Source organism: Wolffia australiana, chromosome 16, assembly GCF_029677425.1.
Source record: "Wolffia australiana isolate 7733 chromosome 16, ASM2967742v1".
Taxonomy (NCBI): Eukaryota; Viridiplantae; Streptophyta; class Magnoliopsida; order Alismatales; family Araceae; genus Wolffia; species Wolffia australiana.
The window spans coordinates 4,892,860-4,906,740 of record NC_135850.1 but is presented as its reverse complement, the minus strand read 5'-3'; the positions used below and the strand labels follow the sequence as shown (position 1 = coordinate 4,906,740).

General features: G+C 41.6%; 1 protein-coding gene across 1 annotated transcript; it reads left to right on the top strand.

Moving 5' to 3' along the window:
- The first annotated feature begins 2,278 nt into the window (after positions 1-2,278).
- Positions 2,279-5,796, top strand: LOC144713663 (polarity axis stabilization protein). The gene is made up of 3 exons (XM_078588318.1): positions 2,279-3,739; positions 3,812-4,004; positions 5,373-5,796. Exons 1-3 carry the CDS (start codon positions 2,433-2,435, stop codon positions 5,526-5,528), a joined length of 1,656 nt encoding a protein of 551 aa, XP_078444444.1. The 5' UTR covers positions 2,279-2,432; the 3' UTR covers positions 5,529-5,796.
- The last annotated feature ends 8,085 nt before the right edge of the window (positions 5,797-13,881 follow it).

Genomic DNA, 13,881 nt, shown 5'->3' with positions numbered 1-13,881 from the left:
AGGGAAACTAGTGAATGTTCGTCCAGATAAAATATAAAATTCTCCCTCAAAAACAGACCTAAAAAATATGGCAATATGCTCATAGACCTACTTGGCCCATCAAGCCTTGGTGCTAGCTCCTACATTGATATGTCTCCTTCTCACAATTTTTTTCTTAAAATTATATTAAATACCTATGTCTTGAGCATCATTAAAACTAAAAATATTATTAAAAAATTATCGCACATTCTACGAAGTAAAGTGGAGTCGGATAAAAATGCAATAAATTAATGTGCGGCTATTTTTAATAATTTTAGTTTTAATGACTCTCTAGACATAAATGAGCAATAAATACAAGAAATAATATCTAGACATGGATAGGTTTTTAATTTAGTGTCAATAAATGATCAATAAATACAATGTTCTACAAATAAATATAAGATTTTTGCATATGTACTACGTTTCTGATGTAATTTTGTTGTATAAATGTGTTGTCCTTTTTACAATAACCACTGTGCAAAGTGTATTCAGAGTAATGGAATCCACACAAAATTAAATCGTTGATGTAATAATTCACTAAACTATTTATAATCATTTTGGATGACTTAATAATTAACTACCAACTAGGTTGGTTCAACTCACGGTTGTGTAAACGGTCTTTAGACGTGATGTGAAAAATGGTATCTTGTGGATGGACAGTAGTATTTTTTACTATGACTTATGAATGCCTAATAATGGGATTCCAAATATTCTTAGCTCGCGTGCAGCAACAAGACTAAAAAGGTTCTCGAGTTGTCAGGATGGGATCATAAACCTTTTCGTATGAGAGGAGAATAATTCAATGAAGCAAATTCAATGAAATCATCGGCCATGGCAGTGAAAATATCACTTCCATGATTTCTCCTATGATTTCAAACATCACTTCTAACTTTTGGATAACCAATAACCTTTTGATAGGTGGCCACGCCTCAAGCCATACTAGGTATATTATGAATGAGGGATTATACTTACATGATCACTAATGACAAATAGGCTTCGTGAAAGAGTTGATAAACTCCTTTATTTATTCTGTAAGATGCAGTGTAGCTTAACAGCGTGCATGTTGGAGTTTCGAGATATCGATTGAGTTAAATTAATCCATGATCACATGATATTACTATTAGATGTAGTTAAATATTTATTCGACTAATGTTGTTATTAAATGTCCGATTGCATGGGCCTGGAGAGAAATACATTAAAGGTTCATTGGACATTTGTGGATACACTTAAAATGTTGGAGTTTTTATGAAACACTATGTTAATTATAAAATGAAAATAAACACCAAATGTGAGTCACTCATGCAAGTATCTCCTTAGGGGGTCCCCTTATCCCTTCTTCTTTGGCCCTGTCCCATCTTGGTGTGACATTATTGGTGAGAAGATCATCTCCAATCTCTGGTGGCATTTTTTGATAGGAAGATGATGATATATGCCTGTGTAGAGGATTGTGTGGTTTTATCTAGAGGCCAGAAATTTCTTCAGTTAGAACTGACTCATTTGAGGAATCAAATGGTAGTGGGTTTGATTATGTACATATCAATTCAATCATCAACTGTTTTAGTTTTTGATTTTTTAAAGGTTCAGTTTGATTTTTTTTTCATCTTAGACATTGATCGTGGCTGTACCCCACTTTATATTTTGGTCTCAATACATATTAAATTAAAATGGTCTTTCTTTGAAAAAAATTGCATAAAAATAAAAAAATCCATAATTCTATTTTCTATCCTTGGAATGCTTCAAAGCTACTGTTTATTCCAACCACAAACCTCTCAGCTGCAGAAAGATGTCATATCCCAACTTTAGAAGAAGAGCAAAAGTTTCTAAGTCAATACCTAATCTGGTAATCATTAGTTTCATCAGGACTTATCCCAGCAACCTAGTGACAAATAGAGGATTGTAATATAAGTACTTTGATTGTAATATAAGTCTCCTTAGCCTTAGAGATGCCCGAATAGGTATTTAATAATGCTTTAAACCTGGGTCTTCTCCCTCCTTTGTCAATGGTGACATAATAAATTTCACATTGAGCAACTCCCAGATTAAACTCTGAGTATAAAATGCTCACTGATGGGCCTTGTCAAATTCCTCTCCATCTCTATCCCTCAATATTTCAGAGCTCCACACACATGTAATACCCAACTATAACTCCTCCATAAAATGCACATTGAGCAGTGGCCAGATTTAACACGACTGGAAAATGCTTGATAAATTCCTCCCCATTTCTCACACACCGAGCTCCCCACAGAGAGACAGATAATATCAAGGAATAGCCCAAAGATTCGATAAGTACTGAGGATGATGATGGAGATGACAACGGGAGGGAGGAAGGAAATGCCAATCATCGTCATCATCATCCACGGCAAAAAGGGCAACGGCGGAGGGGTGATGGGGTAGGAGAGATTTTTCATTTTTCAATGGCGATGAGTTCGATCGACTGGGAGGCTTTCCACAGATGGGTTCTGGCCCTGTGCGTGATCCGATTCGATCTGGAGCAAGGCCAAGTCTTGGAAGAGTGCTGCCCCCCGGGCGCCCTCCTCCCCTCCGACGAGCCCAGCGTGGCCTTCAGCTCCTTCCCCGACTCCACCTCCCACCGCCCGACCCACCCCCGCGCCTCCGTCCACGACTCCCTCTTCTTCTTCCGCGTCCGCTCCTCGTCCAGCGCCTTCCTCTACGGTTTCGTCTTCCACCGTCAACGCCAGGACGCGCGCCTCAAGCGCGGCGGCGAGCAGAAATCCGTCGTCGTCGTCTCCCCCCGTCCCTACTCCTCCGTCTTCTTCCCCTTCCTCCGCGTCCTCGCGCCTCTCTTCTTCGACCGCGGCCCCCAATCCCTCGATCTCGCGGCGACCCACGTCGCCAATTGGCCGCCCCCTTCCCCGGGGAAGCCCCTGGAGCTCTCCCTCTGCGGGGCGACTCTCCTCAGAGCGCACCTCCCTGCGACGGAGGGGGAGCTCTTCCAAGACGCGGACCTCTTCGGCAGCTTCAAGGGGCTGCTCCTGCAGCTATGGCTGCTCTGGGAGCTCGTCCTGGTCGGAGAGCCGATTTTGGTCATCGCGCCGACGCCGCCGGAGAGCTCGGCGGCGGTGGCGGCGCTTGTCAGCCTCGCCGCGCCGCTTCTCTGCAGCCTCGACTTCCGCCCTTACTTCACCATCCACGACAAGGATTTCTCTTCGCTCAATTCCTTGCAGGAAGGGGAACCGCTGCCGGCGATGGTGCTCGGCGTGACCAATCTCTTCTTCCTCAAGGCCCTGCAGAGGTTCCCCCACGTCGTGGCGGTGGGGAGCGGCGGCCCCGGGCAGGTTCGGAGAGCCGTCGGATTCGGCGGGCTGATCGATTCGATGAAGATCCGACGGCAGGGGCCGCTTTGTCTGATGACGGAGCACAGGGAGGCGGTGTGGAGCGCTTACCAGGCCACCACCAAGGCGGATACCGCGGTTCTGAACAGGCTGGTCGACGGGGGGGCGTCGGCGAGAATGGAGGAATCCATGGCGGTGGTGAATAACGAGGTTCTGAGACGGCATTTTCTTGAGCTGACGAGCAATTTCTTGGCGCCGTTTGGGCCGTATTTGAGGCCGATTGTGCCGATTGAGGAGAGCTCGCCGTTCGCCGAGCCTCCGCCGCTGCCGCCGTTCCGGGCGGAGGAGTTTCTCGCCGGGTTGGAAGGGAGAGGGCCCGGGAAGTTCTTGGCCAAGAGGATGAAGGCCAATTGGCTGGACTTGTATAGGTGAGGCTTGCTTCTGAGATCAAGATTTGGGATTTTTTTTGTTAAATTTTTGGTTTTTTTTTTTGGGTCCAGGAGGTTCTTGAAGGGGAGGAACTTCATGCCGTGGTTTCAGAAGAGGCGGGTGATTGCAGAGGTTGAGCAGCAGAGATTGTGGAGGCAGGCTAGGATGAAGACGGACATCAATAAGTTGATCATGGCGATGTCGGAGTTGGAGATTGTGGATTCTTTTAATGCCATTGAAGGTCACTTGCTTCGTGAAATCCAGGTAATTCTTTTTCAATAGTTTTGTCTGGCGATAATTTTTTGTTTTGTGCTCTAGTTTGATTTTGAATGGCTTTGATTTGATTTACGTTTTTCTCTTCTTCAACTGAATAGTTTCTTTGACGTTTATTTGAAGAAAAAAACTTCTGATGAATACTGAACATGTGGTTTTAAATGTCTTGAAAAAATATGCCGGATCTTGAAAAAAACTTAGTGGATGGGTTAAATACTAAATCTGTTGATTAAATACAAACTGTAAGCTCGTAAGATTTACAGGACGGCACTTAAACTCAAAGTGAAACAATGATGTATATGATTAATCTTGATACGGATTAAATTACCAAACTGCGCTCTCTTTGAAGAAAAACTTAACGTTACTTTATGTCCTAATATTTTCTGGTAATTTTCTTTTTTGGCCTTCTTTCGAGGCCGATTTTAATTTTGAACTGCTTATATTAGCGAAGATCTGGATTGATAACATGTTTTTAATCCCATAAAAGCCCTACACAATATACCGTTTTCTTGAGAAATGATCTCAAGATAATGCCCTTCACATAATGCGGAATCTAAGTTTCACTCTGCCAAACCGCAGTATTAGTTAGTTGATTCTATATTATGCTACAAAAGAATATGGCCTTTTTATTTTGGCAACTTTTTTGGAATAACACAAGCTTTGCCCAAGAGGTCGGAACTTAGAAGAGTATAATAAAATTATTTCATCATCCAAGAATTTCTAAGAAGAAAAAAATTAGCCCTTGACTTTATTTAGATCTTTTCTATTCTAAAAGGAGAACTTTTACCAAAATTCATGCCTATAGGGTTCAGCGGCAATGATGACGATGACAAATGAACAATGATGATGGCGTATCGTTATCAATATCATCTTTCTTTCGAACCTTACATGAATATTGACAACGATGACAGTGGCAGAATCGTCATCTACACTGCATGATAGGAGAGAAGTTTCAGAGTATGTTTTTTGCACCACCAACGAAGATGAAAATTGTACAGTGAGGATGACGATGATGGCGACAATTCAATCATCTTCATTTTATGTCATCATCGTCTATTCTTCATCTGTGGACGACGACGATGATGACAAATTAGTCACTGTCTGCCAACCCCAACTCTCCTCAAAAGGTATAATGATTTTGTCGCAAGGATTCCGCTCAATGTGCTAATAAGTAATTTCATTTTTTGTGAACTGGAATCATATGTTTATTTAACTTGATGAACCGAATCTTTCTTTTGGGAAGGCGTTTTAATCCAACTCTATAAAAAATTACGTTTTTAACTGATTACGACTTACTTGTTATATTATTTTTTTTAAGAAAACTTAAACCTCAGACTGGCATTCCTTCTTCATTTATAGTTGGAGCAGTCTGGAAAAGGATCTGCTGACTCTGACAAAGCATGCCAGAAACTCAAGGCAGATCTAGAGGCGGTGTTCAGAGTACTCCCAAAGGACACTCAACAGCTCTTGCTCTCTCATCCTCAGAGGGCGTCTCTCCTTGGATTCACGATTTGATTAGCCGTCCCATCAGTGCAAAAGAATCAAAAATACCAGAAATGTAGAATGTGATGAGGTGAAGAGAAAATTTGTTGTGCATATCTGGTGGGAGAGAGAGAGAGAGGAGAGAGATAGAGAGGGGAATACCAGTTTTATATGGGCGAGTCTTCTCATTGAAGCTGTAATTCAGAGCCTGGGTCATATTCTGTGTAAAATACACAGAAGTCTCATGGACTCAACAAGTCATTGCTCGATAATTCTTATCATTTCTCAGTTGTTTCTGTTATATTCTTCCCTAATGCAGAATCATGCAGGAACCGTAATATTTCAGTGAACACTGGCGGTTGTATACACTGTATTTTCTGGATGAAATTGCTTTGGAAATACAGTATTTTAATTCGGCAGGATTTTAACAATTTCAAGGTACTTCATTGGCCTAAAATACACACTAACAGCCCAATGTTATGCTGACACTGCCAGATGTATTTTGTATTTCACATGCTTGTGAATACGACTATATACACGCCAGACTCTATTTATGTGGCTTGATGTTTGAACAACCTCGTTCCTGTTCTTCCAGAGAATTTGTTTCTCGAATAGGAGAGTTCATGTACAGTCTCATGAGCGGGACTGATTTTCCTTTCTATAACCCCCTTTACCTTAAGAGTGGTAACCCATGATGGTTCATTTACTATTCCATAGTGAGGGAAATATAAGGAAGTTAAATTTAATCTAACTGATGGAATTTTGTCGTGGATGTCTTGAAGTAGTCCATAAATTATTTTGTTTTCAGTTTAGAGAAAAATGTGAGTCTGAAACTTCTGTAGCAGGCAGAGAGGAAAATTAGGTGTAATCTTCAAGAAATATATAATAACTAGGGGTACTAAAAACTGAAAAAATATGGAATTAAACATGTCTCACACACCTCAATGTGAGAGATAATATTATGTTTGGGGTTTGCTGGTATCTGGGGAAACCTAAAAAGTGACATCAGTTGTGTAACATTATTATTTGAAGAATTGACTAATGTTTTTGGGGACAAAGATAATGCAGTGGGCTCCTGATCGGAAGACACAATCCTTATGATAGTCCTGTGGACTCTGGGTAGAGATAGAGAAGGTCAACACTCAAATACCAGTAGAACAACCTCTCTTATAGAACATAACACGAGTTGTAGATAAAGCATCGCACAACATTGCAACCCATGTTCTAGGATCATAAACCAACTAATTAAAATGTAAAATAAGGAATACTAGGGCCATAAAAAGGTCGAGAAATTGTGAATTTAAAATGATATCAGTAACTTTCTTAGCATCACCAACAAAATTGAGCACTTAGTAAAGATTTCTAATTTAAAATAATTCAAGCCAAGGGATAATTCTTTAATAAATGTTTGGGCTATTCCTTTATATTTTATTGGGAATCTCTTCACAAATCTCAATCTTACTCATCACCCTATCAAATTTCTAGACCAGTGTGTGGTAATCATATCAGTCTAGGAAATATTTGATCACATATTCCCCGATTCAGAATCTCAATCAATTGGTGATCACTTATCATGCCTTGATTGTGCCTCTTTGATCTCCTTGTTGATCTGACTGAGAGAGTCATTGATGCCACATGATCTGATTAAACAGATGATCGTGTTTGGATCAGCAATCATCAATCGTATTGCTAAACTAATCATTTATCAATCTGATCATTTTTTATCAGTGATCAGATGTCAATCACAATAATAATGACATTAAGGCATGTGCATGAAAAATGATTAAGATACAAAATAATTCAATAAATTAACTAACATAGTTTTGGATGATTTTATACCTAACTACCAACTTGGTTTATCCAAGAGTAAGAGGTCCTTGGACTTGAGACACAAATGACATATTCTGTATAGATAGTTGTGTTTTTTAAATGAATTACGAGTCCCTAATGATGGAATTCTAAATAGTCTTAGCTTGGATGCGACAACAAAACTGTGACAGTGATTGTGTGGTCAGTATGAGATCGTCCACCTTTGGTGTGAAAAGAGAATAATCAAGGAAGATGTTTCAATGAAGTCCTTTGATAACTTGCAAGTTATCATATGAAATTGATGCATATTACATAAATATATGGGTTCTATTGCCCATATTTGCATGTCATAATAATTAAAAGGTCATAACTTGCATTATGGTTTCATGATGTGTTTGTATTTTTGAGTATCTTTACTTGACATCTTGACCTTAGTACATTGAAAGATTAATTTTTTTAAGGCATAAAATTCTTGGCTAGAGGCTGTTAAGGCATTTACTAATTTTTCTGGAATTTTAACTAATTTTTAATAATTTTCTGACCAGTATTTAGCCAAGAAATATTTTTTGGAAATAATAGAATATATTTCATGATTTATTTTGCATATAATAATACATTTTAATGAATTTATGTAAATTTCCACGTCAGTTTGCAAAATTCGGGCAAATGATTGGCTGCACCAATCATTTGCCATAGGATAAAGATGGCATCACAATTCACGATGCCATAATTATCCAATCATTTTCCTAAGTGGCGTGGGTGGCTCGAGGTCTTCTTTGTTTTCCTTTGTTTTATGCAATAAATGCAAGCGACTTCTCATGACATGTGCACATTTAAATATAAAGAATGAGGTAGTGCTGACACAGATCGGGCGACGTGGTGCACTCCCAGCCATGCAAAAGGTATTTTCTGTCTCTCTCTCTCTCTCTCTCTTTTAACAAAAACTAATATCGTTGTTTTTAGTCCACAACGATGTGGTGACATGTGATCCGATGACTGATAAAATAAGAAAAGTCCCTGGCGAATCAGAAATCCTGATTTTCACCTGGCTGGCGCCTGCGTGGAGGAGAGATAAAATCAATCCAAGGGCTGAGATTAAGCGATAGTTAAATGGCGATATCTAACCATCAGATTGCGCCCAAAATTTGAAGGTAGGTTTGTCTTTCCACCCTCTACGATCCAGATTATAAAATATAGGCTGGGAGAAAGGGGAAAATCACTGAGGAAGCCCTCCCCAACAAGTTTTGGCCATGAAGGACACAAGAGCTGCTTCTGAAGTCAACATTTCTTGATTCAGAGATTGAAATTGTAAGTTTCTTCTTCACTCTTTGAACACCTTCTTGAATGTTTTTACAATGCCAAGGCATGGGCAAAATGTACATGCCTTGGAGGTGAATTAAATTGTGATTAGCATTGAATTTTGGTTCTGATTCAAGATCTGAGTTTAAATCTTCATATATAAACTGTTTCTCATCTCATATGATACCTTAGATCCATGGATCAAATTCGATTATCACCTACAACTCTTTTTCCCCAAAATTTTCCATTTTCTCTCTCTAGGTTATCTTGTCTACTTTATCTCTCCAGATTTGGAAATTCAATTCCATATCTATCATACCTAAATCTAAAATTTCTCTAATAATTCATCCATCTTGAAGTTCAATTTCTAAATCAATTGCTTTGCTTAATCATTCCCAATTAAATACATAAGAAGTTTCTAGATAAATTGCATTTCATTGCATTATAGTGTTTCAATTTTTTGACTATAGGTACAAAAATAATTATCGCTGTAGTGCCCTGACCGAAAAAATAAATACCAATATAAAGAATCTAAATACATTTTAGTAATTACACAAAAAAATTAAAAATAAAAGGGCTCACTAAGTAAATAATTAATTCATTCTCGAAATTAATTCATAAAAAAATAGAATGAAAAATTCTTGAGAAAGTGCCTCCCTGTGGATCGAACCCATCTTCATCATATACTTTCCAATTGTGATCAAGGGTAAATAGTACAAATTTATTGCTTTAGCCTAATTCTAACAATTTACCCTTGATCACAATTGGAAAGTATATGATGAAAATGGGTTCGATCCACAGCTTCTAACTAAGATGACCATAATTATATTTTGACAATTGACCATGCCTCAAGCAATTCTAGGAGTGTTCCGAATGAGGGATTATATGTACATGATAACCAGTGACAAATAAGCTACATGAAAATGTTGATAAACTCATTTTTACCTTTTGGAACACACAATGTATCTTGGCACCACACATGTTGAATTTTTATATTATTTATTTGGATAAATTAATACATGTTAGATCAATATCACTTTTAGATAGAGTTAACCATTTGAGTAGCCAGAAATGATGTATTGGGATGATGTGATTGACTAGACTGGTACATGGACCTGGAGGGTGACACTTATAAGGTTAACTGGAAAGGAGAAAATACACTTAAAAGGAACAATATCTTAATTACACAAGGAAACTAAGTTCTAACTGAGAGATGGCCACAAAAATTCTCCTTAGATGCAACCCTTATTCTCCCTTCTCATCGAGTGCCTTCCCCTCTTGATGTGACTATATCGGTGAGAAGAAGACAATGAAATCTAATGTGTTGAGGACTATGTGGATATATCTACAGGCCGCACATCTGCTCCACTAGCAGTGAATCATTTGAGGAACCAAACTATAGTTTATTCAATTATGCACATGGTTATTCACCATCAATTTTTCTGATTTTCAATGTTAAAGGTTTGATTTGATTTTCTTGTTTCAAACGTCAATTATGCCCAAACCCAGCTTTATATTTTGATCTCAATACAGATCAATATATGAAACTGGTGTTTCTTTGGAAAAGAATTAATGTCAAAATCTATTCATGGTATCATTGGAATGTCTCATGACTCTGTATGGATGGTATAAACAACTTTCTGTTCCAAACACACTCAAAGCTGTAGAGAAAATTTAATATCCCAAGACAATCTCTTATCCATTCATCATTAATTCTACCAGGACTTCACCCAGCTACCTAGTGACAAGTAGAGGATAGTAATATTAATACTCTGATTGGATGGTCTCCTTAGCCTTGAGATAATTAAGAGAAATCTTACCATTATCTCTTCTTCTCCATGTATCTTGATTTTGTTTTCTAGGCTTTACTCAATCTCTTCACCTTTTAATATAATGTATCAACTTTTAAGGTGTAAAGACTACTCATATGAATTTTCCATGTTAATAAGACCAGGATTGTGGAGAGTTTTTGTTATTTATGAAATAAAATTACCCAAACCGGGGTGTTCTGAAAAATTAGAAACCACTGCAGAAACGAGTGAACAAGGAAATAAAATATTCACCAAAGATGGCTGAATATTTATTTAATGATTCATTAAACATGGGTTTGAAACCTCCTTTGCGAGTGGTGCCTTTAAGAAATGGAGACTGAACACTAGCTCGACTCAACATGACTAGAAAATGTTTGGGAATGGGCCTCCATAAATTCCTATCAATTTATATTCCTGAATGTTACAAATTTCCACAAAGAGGTAAGATCCAAATATAAAAGAACCAAATTTTTTATAGTGAGTGAGATGATTGGTGATGATAACAAGAGAGAGGAAGGGAATTCCCAGAATTGCTCTTTTGTCAAGGTTTTCGGCATCCAAGGCAAAAGGGTGACATAGTGAACCAGGTTGATTCATGTCACAATTAAGTGGTGGCTGGACCTGTGACACCAAAGGCATCTTTTGGATGGATGGTTTCATATTTCTAAGGGATTTCAAATGTCTGAAACTCGATACAACGACAATTCCACGAAGGTGATTTTGTGGTGAAGATGGTATTCGTCCTTGGTATGAGGGATAACAAATTGATAAAACAGTTGCAGTGAATTCCTTGGCCGAGGTATTACAAATATTGGATGAACATTTCTCTTATTATTTTAAATTACATCAATCCTAAGTCAGATGAAAAATCACAGTCTGTGATAGCAGAGTATGCTCTAAGTCCTTCTAGTAATGTCATAGATATTAGATGTGCTTGGTAACTAATAAAAAAAGGCTCCACCAAAGGTGAGGAATTCCTTTTTACCTTCTCAAGCACACATTGTTGATTGACACTTCACATATTGGAAACTTGACCTATCATTTGGGTTAAATGGGTCCTTGATTTATTAGTCAATATGTTAGTGTAAGGCTGCAAAGTAGGCAGCATTTCCTTCACAAAGGCCTACATGCTTATTGTGTGTACATGTATGTGTACTTGGACTCATCATAGGGGATCAAATTCTTAAGTGTGAACACCACACACATTATGAGATGCGACACCCGACCATGATCTTTAAACCCAATGCCCTTTAGGTGCTCGTGCTTGTCAACATGCAAGTGAAGCAGATCAGGGCAGGCCACACACATTTTGGGCATGCAGGCTGCTGAGAGCGCACTTGTCGGCCCTAAGCGCCGTGCGCTCAGGCGAGACACACATGCTGGGCAGCAAAGGCACATACATCGTGTATGGGAAATGCGTGGGTGCACACGTCGTGCACACTACATGTGCGGCGCGCAAGGTGGGAGGCTTCCCGCTAAGAGACTAAGGCATTGGCACATATAGAGTGCCGAGACAATTGCAGGGCACTTGGCGCCAATGCGGGTAGTGCTGGGCGCACAACACCCAGCTTGAGTTGCTAAGCATGGTGGCACCTACGTGAAATGTGCACAATGGTGTCAGCGCGGGTGCTGGTGGCATGTGGAGCATCAAGGCTGATGCCGGACGGCGTCAAGACGTCGCCCGGTCGTCACCGAGAGTAGTGGCTTGGTATCGAATAAGGATCTCTATCGGACAATGACGGGAAGTGTTGTCCGATAATAATGAAGAGCAGGTATAATGTATGACAGAATAATGAAAAAATCCTACGTGTAGTACGTGCGAGTGCCGATGTGCGGTTGTGCCGTTCCAGAGATCCGACGGGGTCGCCTAGGGTATGGTCAACCAGACCACCCGAACCTCGCCCGAGAGGGTCGAGGACGACTATGTCGCCGAACGGGGATTTCCCGCTTAGATGCTCACACTCGTTGGGCTCGCCCGACTTGTACCAGCCAGGTAAGACACTCAGAGAATTCGTCGTCGTTTTCTCAACCTGTCTCACTCTCACCTACGTCTAACCCGAGCGCGGAGGAGACAACATGAAAATATATTGAAAAAGGTAAGAGATGTAAAGGGCAGTAAGGAGGGGGTACCTTCATCGCGTCTTGCAATGGTAAGATCTCGTAACACTGGACCGGAGGGAGCAGCAACGTCGAGGGCGCGGCGTCTGAGTGGCGTGGGATGCAGTGTAGTGGTGGTGCGGGCAAATCAGTGGGGTGGACGAATGCGCGTCGCAGGTGAGTGCAAGGCTCGGCGCACGGCGCGGCTGGGTGCAGCAGGGTGCTGTACCAGGCGCATGTGGATGAGCGGGCGGGGCGACGAGCGGGCACGGCGCCGGGTGCGGCATGATCCGTCGGGCACGATGCGGCACGCCGGGGCTCGAGGTGCGGCGCAGAGCATTGGGCGAGGCACGACGCGTCCGGCACGGCGCAGCGCGCCAAGGTGCAACGCAGCGCGACAAGGCTTGGAGTCACAACTGTGGCGTCGCGGTGCACTGCAGCGCAAGGCGCGACGTCAGGCGTGGGCGCGGGCGGGGTGCCGAAACTGGCGGCGGCAGTGGCGAGAAAAGCGGCGGGCGGCGGCGTGAACAGCTGCAGGCGGCGGCATGAAGAAACAGTGAGCGGCGGCTGTGTCGAGGCGACAATCGACAGTGGATTGCTGGAGCGACAGTGAGGACGGGCAGAGCTGCCGGCGGCGGCGACTTGGTCGTGGCGGAGGGTGGCAGCGCGGCAGCGTTCTGGCAGGAGGGCAACGGTGTCGGCGGCCTTCTCTCCCCTCTCTCTTCTCCTTTTCCCTCTTCTTCTTCTTCCTCTTCCCCTTCTTCCTTCTTCTTCTTCCTTCTTCTTCTTCCTTCTTCTTCTTCTTCTTCCTCTCCTCAACGAGAATGACTCTTCAACTTCTTACGTTAAACTTTCAAAATGAAATTCAAGAGTGGTCTGGAGGGGTGCCCACCCCTCCCTTGTATAGGAAGGATAAATGGGCCCCTTAAACTACAAAGGGAAAAGAAAATAAAAGGGGCTTATTAGGCCCACTAGGTTGATGGGAGGGGAAGGTATCCTCATATGGGAACTTCCCCTCACTACAACGTAGATGAGATGACAAAACTATGAAAGACGAGAAGCGCAATAAAAATAAAAAGATAGATGGGATCGAAGGGGGGCGCGCCACTATCCGGGATATCTGAATCCGGATGCGCGCGTCGTCACTCTGGCTTGTCTTGCGGGCTGGATGCGAGTCGGTGGCGAGATCGAAGGCGATGCCGACTCCTCGAGCGGTGGTCCTACGGTCTCGGACGGGGCCGCACCATCAAAGGCTGGGATGGACTGGCGAGGGTGCTGAACGCCGAGGCCCACGGGCGCACATCTCCCGGCTTGGGGGCACACATATAGCAGCGAGGCAGGCAGGTAGGTAGGCGTAGGAGCAATACTAA

Excerpts from the sequence above, each read along its gene's own strand:
- LOC144713663 (XM_078588318.1), top strand. The coding sequence starts at position 2,433 with ATGGCGATGAGTTCGATCGACTGGGAGGCTTTCCACAGATGGGTTCTG. Across the intron at positions 3,740-3,811 it reads AATTGGCTGGACTTGTATAG|GAGGTTCTTGAAGGGGAGGA; the intron begins GTGAGGCTTGCT and ends TTTTGGGTCCAG. Across the intron at positions 4,005-5,372 it reads ACTTGCTTCGTGAAATCCAG|TTGGAGCAGTCTGGAAAAGG; the intron begins GTAATTCTTTTT and ends CTTCATTTATAG.